Here is a 15,000-nt window from a genome sequence, read left to right on the forward strand (position 1 = left end):
GAGCAGGTTGGTGCCTTGCATGGTTTCCTCTGCCATCGGTGTATGAATGTGTGTGTGAATGGGTGAATGTAATGAATGTGTGTGTGAATGGGTGAATGTAATGAATGTGTGTGTGAATGAGTGAATGTAATGAATGTGTGTGTGAATGGGTGAATGTAATGAATGTGTGCGTGAATGGGTGAATGTAATGAATGTGTGTGTGAATCAGGCCCACCCGTGGCTACGCCGCTGACAGCAAGGACATGTTTTGGTGTAATCCTTACAGTTTGACTGTACTTCTGTATAATAAAATAGGCTATTCAATCAATCAATCAATCAATCAATCAATCAATTACTAAATCCAACCTCCTTGTCCTTCTTGTCCTTCTTGGCGTCCCCTCCCCCTCCTCCAGAGTTCTTCTTCTGCACCCACAGCTCAGACTTCTCCACCAGCGTCCTCAGTCTGTCCAGGTCGCTCTTTATCAGCTTGTAGTTGTCCACGTCCTGACCTGAGATCAGCAGCTGGACCTGCACACACACACACACACACACACACACACACACACACACACACACATGCGCGCACGCAGGCAGGCAGGCAGACAAACATAGTGTAAAGCAGTGGTTCTCAACATTTTCAGGCCGTGACCCCCAAAATAATCATATATTTTAACTGGGGACATTACATACTGTATAACACGCTTCTATTGTGAAAATAGCAGATCTACAACACCTCGCAACGCATGTAGATCTGCTATTTTCAAAATGTCTGCCTCTAATGTTTGACAATTTGGCCAATGTTTGCTTTGTCATTTTAGAGGTATTACAAATTCCTTGAATTGTCACTTTAGAAATATGTTGAGTGAGAAAACAATGTTACACATTAAGTTAATCATCTGGGGACCCAACAAAATAATTTGGGAAACCAGGTTGAGAGCCACTGGTGTAAAGTGGCCCTTGCTTATTTCTAGGATGTCCATCCATGGCCCTCTGGACAAAGATGTCTGTACGTGACTTACTTTAGCAAAACATTCAGTAGTCTAGTGTCTCTTTTGCATCTGTTGTTGTCGCATATGGGATGGAACATGACTTATTATACCTCATTTTGTGAAGCAATGGTTTAACTGTTACTTGTAGGTATATGGATGTTGTAAAATGTTAGAATACAGTTTTGTGTCCGTGATGAGGTTAGAGCCGGCCTGTGCCCAAGACACCCGACTTCATATTTTGAGGACAGAAATAAGAATCTATCTCTTTGAGCTCCTGCACTCACAGAGTAAATTGTCTGTCTGTGGTCAGTTAGAGCAGGGATGTCAAACTCAAATACACGGGGGGCCAACATTTAAAAAAAATGGTACAAGTCGAGGGGCGGACTGGTTCAATGTTTATTTAAAACGTGTTGAAATTATTGCACAGATTGAACCTGGACCTAAAAACAGCCTATATTATTGCACTAACATTAACCATTACATTAATTAAGTAAAAAAAATATATATATCATAAAATCTGTTGCAATATTTTCTTATGGCTCTGTCAGTAATTTCAAGTGAAAACGCTTTTCAATAGGCAAACAGCAAAAAAGTAAATTTCCTTAAAAGATCAAATATGTCCCTTAATAAAAGCAACCATGCATTATTAAAGCTCAGTTTGCTGCTCTATGATCCTCTCCAATCACTGCTTTCATAGTAGAATGAGAAAGTAAATCAAATCCACACAGAAGACACAACGGTTTGCCCTTTACATCCGTGAACATGTAGGCTACTCTGAAAACCCTCGTGTTTTGGGGGTGAGGGGTAGCTGAAAGTTGACCACAGGCGATACGCTTACTTGAGCTCGCGGGCCCTCGATATGCGCCAATGCACTCACAGTGCATTGTGGGACTTGTAGTAGACTATTATGCTGGTGCGTGCAATATACCAGAGGGCCAGTTCTATCTAATAGTAATTAAATATCACATCCCGCGGGCCAAAGATAATTCATTCAAGGGCCTGATTTGGCCCCCGGGCCTTGAGTTTGACATATTATTTGAGTTACAGTAAAGTCATTGGGTGTTCCCTTAATGACATCATCACGCAAACGACATCACAATGTTATCATCAAAACCACATCCTTTAAAATGAAATGTCAACTAAACTAAACGTCATTCCGGAACTTTTTATCAAGGACTCCAGTGACTTCAAACGAAGGTTATTTGTCAACCACTGTTACTGAACAGACTGTCTGCTGTGTAGCGTGGGGAATTCAGTTCGCCATATCAGGAGATCAACATTAATAAACTTCCAACCCAACTAATCGACTTTGTGTTTTTGTCAAACTGTTGGACTGGACTCCGACTTGGTCTGCAGTGGGAGATGGTCAGCTGGACGGTCCATCTAAATGGAGAACCTATACATTATCCTATGTTGCAGTGAAGCACAAGGTGTACTGCTTCGTGTTCCCTTATGGCAATGGAGAAATGATTGATGTGCTTGTCTTCAACACAGTGTCTTTACGCTGGAGGAAGCTGCCCCCAGTGGCAACCCCAGCAGAACTTCCCAAACCGTTGTATTGCCACACAGCTATGCTAATAGAAGATATCATCTACATGTGGGTTACAGTCCAGGCGTTGAGTAACCCGTGGGATCTTTATGCATTTGATGTTGACGCCCACAGTTGGTTCAAACCCAAGGTGTCTGGTGCGGTTCCAGAGGCGAGGCAGAACCAGTCAGCCTGTGCCTTGGGGAAGGTCATATTTATCCACGGAGGTTGGATCCCGTCGACTGGATGCAGTAATGACATCTACAAGTTGGACACCACCACGATGGTCTGGGCTTTAATTAGAGCCAGGGGAACTCCACCACCTGCTTCACATTACCACTCTGCCACCATCGTCGGAACAAGAATGGTTGTATTTGGGGGCGTTAGTACCGGACGGCACAAGGTGAGACGCTCAAAAAAGATCAGAGTGTTTGACACGGAGACGGACTGCTGGCTGAGCGTTCCGTCCACACAGCTTCCACCAGAGAAACGCAGATATCATCCCGCCTTTGCCTACAACGGAGAGATGTACATACTTTGTGGCATCCGGGAACAGATCTTCAATGATCTGTGGAAGTTCAATCCAGAGAGCTTCTCCTGGAGGAAGGTTGAGCCCAAGGGTAAATGTCCTCGTGAAATCCTTAGCATGTGCTGTTGCACGGTGGGAGATCGTGCCATCCTCTTTGGACAAGTGAACACACCCAATGGCCCGTGCAATAACCTGTACGTCTTAGACTTGAGTCCTAGTCTTAAGACACTATGTAAGCTAGCGGTCATTCAGTACGGTCTAGAGCAGTCTGGACTCCCACACGACGTTAGGTGGGAACTGAGAGTCATGACTACTAGGGCTGTTAACGTTCCTCCAACATTCCCTCCTCTTAAATATTGGCAAATCTTATACTGTCTAATATTCTATTATATTATTTATATATATTATTTTTCCCCATAGAAAATGAATCTAGCTCAGGGGGACAGTACTGGTCTAGCTGAGCGTCACCACATGGGGGAGCTGTAGGACAGTCTAGCTAAGGGACCCTCACCCATAGACTGTAAAAAGAATATGGACGGTGCGAAGCCATTGGTTTCTATGCGGTGAAAATAGCGCTTTCTTGTCCCTTGTATGGGTGTCGCCATCAGTACCCCAGGAATCATAAGGATGCTATTGGCTGCCAACGGTCACGTGCAACCGCAGGGATACATGGGAGAATGTGGTCGGAGCTTCCCGAAATACAGCACACGAAGAAGAACACCGCCGGCTGGTAACAGTTTAGTTGGCCACGCCCCCCGCAACTTTATCATCAATTTTAACACAAATGGGACCGTATTTGCACAAAACGCATATCATGGTAATTGAAAGGCAGTTTTTCACTAGCGACAGGAACCATAAAGTATGTTTATTAAGGTTAGAAAATCAAAGGGGGAAATGACTGGGTTCCAATGGAGAAATATTCGTTTTGGTACTTCGCGGGGGGGAAAACAGTGCAACTAGCGGCCAATCATGGGATCTTTCTGTTCCAGGAAAGCTTCGTGAATAATCCAGCCAACAACACTCCTGCCCTCACCAAGAGACGGGGAGCCTGGAGGAGGCCAGGATCAATCCTTCTTCTGATCACCAGACAATCACTCAACCCCTGAGCTGCTGCCACCCTGTGCCTGTGCGCGTGTCCTATGGCCATATATGGAGTTCGCTGATGTCATCAATATTAAGCCCATATCTAACAGGACTTCATATTGGAATGCCCATATATGGAGGCCACATACCACACTAACAGAATCCATATGGCCAAGACAGGTCATATATGTGTGGCTGGTTCTACAGACAGGGATCTCCATGTATGGGCATAAAAGGGATTGTATGTATGATGTCATAGACATCATAGGACTTTCACATATAAGGAATAATTGAGTAAGCATGTTTGGGCTCTCACAGCATATCTCCATGTACAGTACATGGATCTCTATATATGGGTACCATGTGTCTCCATGGGTAACTGGTCCGATATACATCACTGGCCAGATGGCCAAGACATGGCGTTGCCCTGAGGCGTCTTACTGGTACTAGTACCACTGGTGGTACTGAGCCCCCCTCTGATGGTACACAGGACTATCCCCAAAAAGACAAAAAAAAAAATACATATTAAGTGGAGTGAAATCTCTGACCTAGCGGTTGGTAGAAACAGGCTCTCTAGACGTCCTGAGAGGAGTATGAAAGCACGCCTACAGAAGCCGCTAAATAGAAGATTTAAGAACGGAGTCTAAGCAGAGTCTAAGCATATATTCAAAGATTTACACACATTTTCACGACTTTTCAAAAATAACAGATCTACAAGCTCACAGCACGGCACTCGGTGCCGCGCTGCGAGCTCGTAGATCTGCTATTTTTCCAATAACTAAAGTATAAAATATTTAAGAACCCCTCCTCCACCTTGGGCCCTGGAAACTCAGTCCCACTTTTCCCCACCTTGTGACGCCCCATGTGTGTGTGTGTGTGTGTGTGTGTGTGTGTGTGTGTGTGTGTGTGTGTGTGTGTGTGTGCGTGCGTACCTGTTTGAAGGTGTGCAGGACCTCCTGTCTCTGGCTGAAGTGTTTGAACAGCAGGGTGAGAGCTCCAGACACCAGAGGAGGGTAGTCATGCATGGTGAGATGGATGAGCACACGTAGGAACATCCTTCCTCCCTCATCATCCACCTCCAGGATGCTGTTACTCTTACTGCACACACACACACACACACACACACACACACACACACACACCAGGGGAGGGTAGTCATGCATGGTGAGATGGATGAGCACACGTAGGAACATCCTTCCTCCCTCATCATCCACCTCCAGGATGCTGTTACTCTTACTGCACACACACACACACACACACACACACACACACACACCAGGGGAGGGTAGTCATGCATGGTGAGATGGATGAGCACACGTAGGAACATCCTTCCTCCCTCATCATCCACCTCCAGGATGCTGTTACTCTTACTGCACACACACACACACACACACACACACACAGGGAGGGTAGTCATGCATGGTGAGATGGATGAGCACACGTAGGAACATCCTTCCTCCCTCATCATCCACCTCCAGGATGCTGTTACTCTTACTGCACACACACACACACACACACACACACACACACACACACACACACACCAGGGGAGGGTAGTCATGCATGGTGAGATGGATGAGCACACGTAGGAACATCCTTCCTCCCTCATCATCCACCTCCAGGATGCTGTTACTCTTACTGCACACACACACACACACACACACACACACCAGGGGAGGGTAGTCATGCATGGTGAGATGGATGAGCACACGTAGGAACATCCTTCCTCCTTCATCATCCACCTCCAGGATGCTGTTACTCTTACTGCACACACACACACACACACACACACACACACACACACACACACAGGGAGGGTAGTCATGCATGGTGAGGTGGATCAGCACACGTAGGAACATCCTTCCTCCCTCATCATCCACCTCCAGGATGCTGTTACTCTTACTGCACACACACACACACACACACAGGGAGGGTAGTCATGCATGGTGAGGTGGATGAGCACACGTAGGAACATCCTTCCTCCCTCATCATCCACCTCCAGGATGCTGTTACTCTTACTGCACACACACACACACACACACCACACACACACACACACACACACACACACCAGAGGAGGGTAGTCATGCATGGTGAGGTGGATGAGCACACGTAGGAACATCCTGCCTCCTTCATCATCAACCTCCAGGATGCTGTTACTCTTACTGCACACATGGATTAACCACCATTAAAAGCTTCTGTGTCATTTTATACTTTGGCTATTCAAAAATAGCAGATCTACAAGTGCGCCACGAAACACACACACACATGCGCGCGCTGCGCGCTCACACGCTCACACACCCACACAAAGTTAAGCCTACATTGCATTCCATCGCAAGATGTTGTTGTTTGTAGACAAAAACTTTTCCTCTTAAAAAAAGAACAGTTCTTGTTGTCGGCAAGCAACACAATAAATTAAATGTTGTAAATTGACAGACAGACAGACAGACAGACAGACAGACAGACAGACAGGTTGAACCTACCCTACTCCAAACATGGCCTCTGCCTGCTCTCCAATGTGCTGCAGGTTGATGGTGGCTGAGAAGGGACAAAAACGTCATCTTATTTTCTAGCAGGAATACACATACAGTATGAACCTCATACTGTATGAGGTTCATTAGATAAGACTTTATAGTTTTGTGTTAATGTCTCTAAACTGCTGCATTCTGTCCTAACACCTTTTAGTTTCCAATAAGTTGTGTGACGTCTGTTATTCGCTCTAATGTTCAACATAAGGAAATGCCTTTGTTTTAGAGGTGGCTCTGTGCAACAGTCTCCTGAAGAGCGCCTATACGTATCACTCGTGGTCAACATCAGTGATGTCAAATCACATTAACGTGAGACACCCGGTCAGAGAGCAGTGACTGACTTCACCGTGAAAAGTCGTTGTGATGCACGGGCCGAAAAGAGCACTGATTTGACAGGTGATTTGACCAAGATGATAGCCAAAGATATTATGCCATGGTTGTCGAGGGGAAAGGCTTCTGTGAGCTGATGGCATTTTCTCCAACCAGATTACACTGTGCCCAATGCTGAGGTATCTGGAACGATCGCCCTAACACACACTCGCCCCTAGTTTTTTTATGATTAGGAGTACCAGGTGGATTTGATCCCTGGGCCGGAGCGACAATGTTTTTGCGACGAGCAGCGCGATTTGACTTCTCATCTCAACTGAGCAGCAAAAATAAATAAAAAAGGAGCATGTGTTTGTGCCAGTGTGTACACTACAGTACCTGCATGTTCCATGTTACTGGTGTACAGTAGACTACAGTACCTGCATGTTCCATGTTAGTGGTGGCGTCAGCGTCGGCCATGGGATAAACGTCCACAAACTCCTTCTTGAAGACCGACAGCAGGAAGGACAGGCGGTAGTCTAGACGCACGTTGAGAATGAACTGAGGAGAGGAGAGGAGAGGAGGGGAGAGGAGAGGAGAGGAGAGGAGAGGAGAGGAGAGGAAGTATGGTTGATAACTACTTTGTATTCAGTGTCTAAATATGATGACATCAGTGGTGTATTCTTTTTTTTAAGATTAGTTTTTGGGCTTTTTATGCCTTTATTTGATCGGATAGTAGATTGACAGGAAATGGGGAGAGAGATGGGGAATGACACGCGGCAAAGGCCCTCCGGATCGGGAATCGAACCGGCGACGCCAGCAGGCATCATAGCCTAGTATGTGGTATGCGCCTTGACCAATGACCATTAGGCCAGCGGGCGCCCCATCAGTGGTGTGTTCTACAGTGATGTGGGTTATACATAGTATGCTGTGAAGAAAAAAATCAGAAAAAGCGTATGCCCTCGTGAAACTTTAAAGTAGGGATTATGCATTATGCACTGGAATATGCGCTGGCCACAGGAATGGTCACGGATCGTAGATTATAGTATGCCCTCAAAGAAAATCTAGAACACACCACTGGTTGACAGGGCTCTCCCTGTAAATCCAGCTCAATAGATTTTCAAGATAATCTGTTCATTTTCTTCAAAGAAATGACAGAGTGCTCTTACAGCAGGGGTTCCCAAACTTTTTTGTCTCAGGGCACCCCATAAATATTGTTTTAATCCGAGGCACCCCTACATTATAATTTTCACCCCCAGCACCTTATATTTAGCCTATGGCATATCGTCGTGGTCGGGTAGAAACCTTGTATGTCCAAAACCGTTCGTTTTGTATTTATCATCTATAAAATGTACTAAACTAGTGAAAACAGCTGATCTATAAGCACTGTAGATCGGCTGTTTTCACTCGTTTTGTGCGACAGTGACAGTCTTGTATGATGAAGCAGGGCTTTGCTTTACCAAAAGACGTACACATTTGAAACTTGGATACAAGGTTTCTGCCCGACAATGATGATATTTTAGTGATTATGTTTATGAAAACGTTTAGATAATAGCCATTTTGGTTAGAAATGACGTTGTACAGTTATAAGTTTAAAATTATACTAAATATAAGTGTCCAAATAAATTCCAAATATTATCAAATAATCTCGCGGCACCCCTGGACTGCCATCGTGGCACCCCAGGGTGCTACTGTCACCCACTTTGAAAAGCCCTGGATTATAGTATGCCCTCAAAAAAAAAGAAAAAAAAATCTAGAACACACCACTGGTTGACAGGGCTCTCCCTGTAAATCCAGATCAATAGATTTTCAAGATAATCTGTTCATTTTCTTCAAATAAATGACAGAGTGCTCTTACAGGATACAGGATGAATGCGTGAATTTGGAAGATATGACATAAAAACACAAAATTGGAATCAGCAGACCAAAATTGAAACTGATAATTGGGTTCTTTGCCCTGTTTTGATGACCACCACTTAACAGAGTGGTCAGATGGGCCACGAACACTTTCACTATTTTCAAGTGGGTCCTGAGTTAGTATCAGAACTAGTTAACCCATTTAAAGCCTCTGACTTTAATGGATTATAAAGTCCACGATGCCACCTTCAGGCTCCCATTCACTCCCGTTATCTTATTTTGAAGGCCAGAAGTCCACAGCGCGAACACTTCCGGTCTGACGTCATCGCGTCCTGCGCCGGAACCGATCGTTGTTTATCGGGGGGTCCTTCACATGAAAAGGTTTGAGAACCACTGACATACAGTAGTTGTCTCTCAAGAACAGACTAACTGAGCTCCAGTTAAGCGAAAGGGACCTTTTCTTTGACGATGGCTGGCCAGATTGCTGACATAGAAACATAGGTTTTTCAAAAAACCTTAGAAGGATTCAAAAAACACTTATAGAATCGGGTCAAAATTCAAATGTTCACAATTTTTCAAAAATAGCAGATCTACAAGCTCGCAGCGCGGCACTACAAGCTCGCAGCGCGGCACTCGGTGCCGCGCTGTGAGCTTGTATATCTGCTATTTTTAATATAGTTAAAGCATAAAATAATGATACACAATAAAGTGTACCCGTTCTAAAGGGGTTTTAATTAACCACCTGCAGTATCTCCAGGATCTTCAGCTTGGTGTCCATCACGGTCAGGTCAATGTTGTCGATGCTGTCCTTGCTGGCCCGGTGTCCGTCAAGCATTAGCCCCGCCCCCGCCCCTCGGCCACCCCCACCGCCAAACATGGACTGCTTCCTGTTGAGCACCATGGTGGACATCATCTGACCCATGCCATGGATGGAACGCTTCACGTTCTTACCTGGGGGGGGGGGGGGGGGAGAGAGAGAGAGAGAGAGAGAGAGAGAGGGAGAGGGAGAGGGAGAGGAAGAGGGAGAGGGAGAGAGAGAGAGAGAGAGGAGAGAGAGAGAGAGAGAGAGAGAGAGAGAGAGAGAGAGAGAGAGAGAGAGAGAGAGAGAGAGAGAGACAGAGAGACAGAGAGAGAGAGAGAGAGCAAAAGAGGCAGTCTTCAGCGACTGGCTCACCCACTAATCAATCACAATAGAGGGTATGTACGTCCACTGGGACCCGCCCCCCTAATCTAGACTGAGTGGCAAAACATTGAGCAGCTTGGAGCATTGGAGTTTGGAAGTGCTTGTTGCAAATCACTCAACGGCCCTGCATACCACCTGTTTCTAAATAGTACATAATGCAGGAGGCAGCAGGATGTTGTGTTGTTGAAAACAAGTGCTTCCAAACTCTGACACTTGGAAAAATAATCACCTGCACAGAATGTCTTGACAGAAAAGTAGGTCATAACATGTCTATGGTGGATTTTTATGAAACAAAAACTTTGCAGATAGAAAGAGGATAATTCAAGCTTTCAGTACAGCCGCAATGTTGGTGAGTTTAACTTTGTTTAATACAATCAGAAAGGACTTTTCTGTTTGGATGTATGGGCTGTCAATGGCAGAAATTAGTGTTTTGCCACTCAGTAGGCGTGTTCCCACATAACTTCCAGAGACAGTGATGTCACGCGCATACCCTCTATAGTAGCAAAGCTGATGACGTTGTTGTTAAGCGACCCTTATTCCTATTGTTATGTGGCTGGCTAACCGGTTGCTACTTGCTAACCAAAGAAACCGTCAGAATAGGAGCACTACTAACCAGTAAGACTCCCTAAATCGGGAGATAAGCGACCGTCAGGTCGCTTACACAAACTTTGGAAGGCAATGGTAGCCAATCAGGAGGGGATATGGGAAATGTGACAGATCCATGTTGATGACATGACTGTAGACATACTGTGTAGCGCTTTGCGTGATTTTAGAGAAAAATCTGTAGAGGCAGTGTCCAAAAATGTGTCTTGCAAGAATTGGCCTCATGGTGGCGCTAGAAGAGGGCCATGTGAGAAATGAGGATTGTGGTTTGGTAGCCAAGGAGTGTGTGTGCAAAGTTTGGCATGGATCGGGGCAACGGTGGCGGAGATATGAGTAGGGGGAAAGTGTGACGGACAGACGGACGGACGGACGGACGGACTGACTGACAGCCGGTGGAGGTTTTGATAGTAACTGCGACCTGATGGTCTCAATTAGTAATCACACACTGTAAAATAATATGTCTTCTACTGATGTTTCATAGCGAGATCGATACGATCACAAGTTACCGCAGCGGGCGACGACATGTTTGTTCATGTATGGGAATGTCCTGCTGGGACCACTTTTACATTGCATCTTATGAGCTTTAGATGAGCCAGTTTCTTTTGGCCCCCGGCCTGCACACCAATACCGGTTCTTATCAATGTGACGTTGTCTGGAAATGCATCTATACACTATAGACAGTGTTAGGCGTACAGCAGAGCCCTATAACGTAGACAGGGTTCTAGGTTGTACGGTACCAGAGCAGTAACATCATACTGTATACGTATATAGACAGGGTTCTAGGTTGTACCAGAACATCATATATAAACAGGGTTCTAGGTTATACAAGAACATCATATATAGACAGGGTTCTAGGTTATATACGGTACCAGAACCATCATCGTGGAACAGCAGGGCAGAGTGTGAGGGGCTGGGGATGCAGTCGATGATGCCCAGTAGAGTCCTGGTCAGCCTGAGAAGCTCAAAGAAACTGTAGAAGCCGAAGTAGATGAGATGTCTGGCTAGACTCACCACCTGGAGAGAGAGGGAGAGAGAAGTAGATGAGATGTCTGGCTAGACTCACCACCTGAAGAGAGAGGGAGAGAGAGCTTACCCGGTTGGACGTAGCGCGTGGAAGGAACACGTTATTCCAACCAGTTCCTTTCCATCAGGCATCCCGGCTGGCCAGGGGGAGGATATTTGAACTACCGGTATTTAAAAATGTTTCTCACAATTTTTTTTTTTTTTTCAAATGACACCTTCTTGGAAAGATAGTTGCACGTCCACGTCCTTGGATGAATGCTTATTAGCATTACACATGGACTATTACAAAACGGAGGCCTTCTTAAACCTGTTCTGACAATCTGATGCTAACGTTTTCTTTCCACTGACGATAAGAGATAGAGAGATAGAGTTAGAGTGAGTAAGAGAGGTTAAGATAGAGAGTTAGAGACAGTGAGAGAGACATAGACATGGACATAGAGGAAGCGATTGAGCAGAGATAGAGGCAGAGATGGAGGGATACAGTAGCTGTTATTACAGTAGATAGAGTTACAGGCTGTGTCCTGAGTGTATTTTGACTTGTTATCAATGGGAGTGAGATGTGTGTTTAACAAACAAACATAATAACACGTAGCATAAACACTGTTTATGCTTCGCTGGAAACCACCAGCAACCTGACGCTGAGTGTCTCTACACTGGACGGCGCTTTAACGTCTGGTGATTTTATCTGGTTAAGCTGAGAGTTTAAATATTTTCCAGCAGTTTTCAGCTGTGAAAAAAAGAAAAAAAGCTCTGATGGATTGGACACACAGCCTTAGAGTGAGAGACAGAGGGGAAGAGAATAGTTAGAGGGATGTTAGAAAGAGTAGACAGTGGTGAGCACATAGATGGAGGGACATTATAACAGTGTAGGCCTCATAGATAGAGGGACTTTGTATTAACCTGTTAATATTCTATGCTCTGTTGATTCGTTTAAAACATGGGATCACAATGGAAACAGGTGAGACAGTAGTGACCACATAGACAAAGGGATATTGGAACCAGAATAGACAGTGTTAGCCTGGGATCCAGCCTGCTACGCTATGTTCAGTGGATTCGTTTTTTCACTTTACTTCTCAGTCTGGTAAGGCTCGTAGACCCAAGGGAGGTGGGACAAACCAAACGAGTGAAAACGACTCACGGCTTCTGATTGGTCTGTGGTGCGGAGCGGGACAAAAACATCAGTGTGTCGTCATACCAATGCCCTGAGCAGAGTGTGATGACAACATTGATGTTGCGACTGAAAAAGTTAAATTAACTTTTATAAGTTATATATAACGGTTCTAGAAGCAGAGCAGTGTTCAGCTTTGAAAGCATTTATTGGAGGTGGAGGTATCTTGAGTGTCGAACTAGCAATAATGTTGTCAACGGAGAGAAAATCACGATAGAGTGGCGCTGGCTGATGATGTAACGACACTGCCTACGTTACAGGTGACGTTCGGAAATACGAGATAAATGGAGGCTTGCCAGGCTGAGAAGGGAAGTGACAAAACCAATCTACTGAACATAGCGCAGCAGGCTGCTGCTACCCAGGCTATTAGACAGTGCAGTGAGACAGCAGTGACCTCATAGGTGAGCTTGTTCTTCTCCTCGTTGTGGAAGGGCAGCTCGTCGTGCAGCACGTTGTTGAGGTATTCCTCCATGAAGGCCATGGTGTTGGAGAAACGGTTCTTCTTGTTGTCCCGACTGTCGTCCATGTTGGAGTCATAGCTGATAGGATATAATATGATAATTACACAAACATCCCGAATGAGATCAACAGGCACCGATATCAGACAAAACATAAAACTCCAGCGGCTAGAAGTTATTTGTTATTTAGTATTTTTGTTAACCTTGGTATGTCCCTACTCTTTGATAATAACAGTAATAGTATTATTAGTAATATTAAAGGTTCTACACCATGCATTTAAAGATAATTTACATAACATTGTTTGTGTCCCAAAAAAAACAACCAACTTTTTCAAAGGGTTTGAGGCTAAATTACCACTCCTGAATACAGAGCCCCTGTCATTTCTGCCTGGCTTTCAGAGCATTTTCAGCTGCAGCAACACCTTGTCCTGAGTGGGAGGACTGCGCTATTGAGACTCATCCCAGCTCCTGCCCGCCTCCTGCTCAGGCCTCTAATGCCTGGGGTCCAGTCCTGATCCAGACGGCCTTTGCTGCATCTCTCTCCCTGTTTCCTGTCTACCTGCTATACTTTCAAAAGGCCCAAAATATATATCTTATAAGAAAATGGAAAAACAATGCATGTTCCATACTCTTTGATAGTAATGGATGTGAGTATCGTACTCTTTGATAGTAATGGAGGTGGGTATCATATCATACTCTTTGATAGTAATGGAAGTGAGTATCGTACTCTATGATAGTAATGGAGGTGGGTATCATATCATACTCTTTGATAGTAATGGAAGTGGGTATCTCGGTCCAGTAATAGTAACTAATATGTTTCGTACTCTTTGATAGTAATGGAGGTGGGTATCATATCATACTCTTTGATAGTAATGGAGGTGGGTATCATATCATACTCTTTGATAGTAATGGAGGTGGGTATCATATCATACTCTTTGATAGTAATGGAGGTGGGTATCATATCATACTCTTTGATAGTAATGGAGGTGGGTATCATATCATACTCTTTGATAGTAATGGAGGTGGGTATCATATCATACTCTTTGATAGTAATGGAGGTGGGTATCATATCATACTCTTTGATAGTAATGGAGGTGGGTATCATATCATACTCTTTGATAGTATTGGAGGTGGGTATCATATCATACTCTTTGATAGTAATGGAGGAGGGTATCATATCATACTCTTTGATAGTAATGGAGGTGGGTATCATATCATACTCTTTGATAGTAATGGAGGTGGGTATCATATCATACTCTTTGATAGTAATGGAGGTGGGTATCATATCATACTCTTTGATAGTAATGGAGGTGGGTATCATATCATACTCTTTGATAGTAATGGAGGTGGGTATCATACTCTTTGATAGTAATGGAGGTGGGTATCATATCATACTCTTTGATAGTAATGGAGGTGGGTATCATACTCTTTGATAGTAATGGAGGTGGGTATCATATCATACTCTTTGATAGTAATGGTGGTGGGTATCATACTCTTTGATAGTAATGGAGGTGGGTATCTCGGTCCAGAGGCGGGCGAACTTGACGGGTGTGACCAGCTCCTGGGGGTCTCGGTCCACGTGGGCGTGCAGCATGAGGCGGCAGAACGAGGCGCGCAGGTCAAAGGGCAGCGTCTCGTCCATCATGCACAGGAAGATCAGCTCCACGTCCAGCTGCTTGGAGATCTCATCTATAGCCAGGTACTGACGGTCCAGACACATCCTGGCAAAGAGCTTTAACTGGTACCTACACACACACACACACACA

The 15,000-nt window shown here is 44.8% G+C and overlaps 1 protein-coding gene across 1 annotated transcript in view; it reads right to left on the minus strand.

The window, feature by feature from the left end:
* Positions 1-15,000, minus strand: part of itpr3 (inositol 1,4,5-trisphosphate receptor, type 3) — a gene marked incomplete at its 5' end in the record, with an annotated part of 142,829 nt that overhangs the window by 62,957 nt on the left and 64,872 nt on the right. Inside the window, 8 exons of the mRNA XM_080734091.1 lie at positions 346-507; positions 5,041-5,206; positions 6,592-6,646; positions 7,383-7,503; positions 9,542-9,750; positions 11,455-11,599; positions 13,171-13,315; positions 14,728-14,979. Of these exons, the coding sequence (XP_080590217.1) occupies positions 346-507; positions 5,041-5,206; positions 6,592-6,646; positions 7,383-7,503; positions 9,542-9,750; positions 11,455-11,599; positions 13,171-13,315; positions 14,728-14,979 (1,255 nt within the window). The remainder of the gene's footprint in view (positions 1-345; positions 508-5,040; positions 5,207-6,591; positions 6,647-7,382; positions 7,504-9,541; positions 9,751-11,454; positions 11,600-13,170; positions 13,316-14,727; positions 14,980-15,000) is intronic.

This window comes from Nannobrachium achirus, assembly GCF_963921795.1.
Source record: "Nannobrachium achirus genome assembly, chromosome: 9".
In the NCBI taxonomy this organism is placed as follows: Eukaryota; Metazoa; Chordata; class Actinopteri; order Myctophiformes; family Myctophidae; genus Nannobrachium; species Nannobrachium achirus.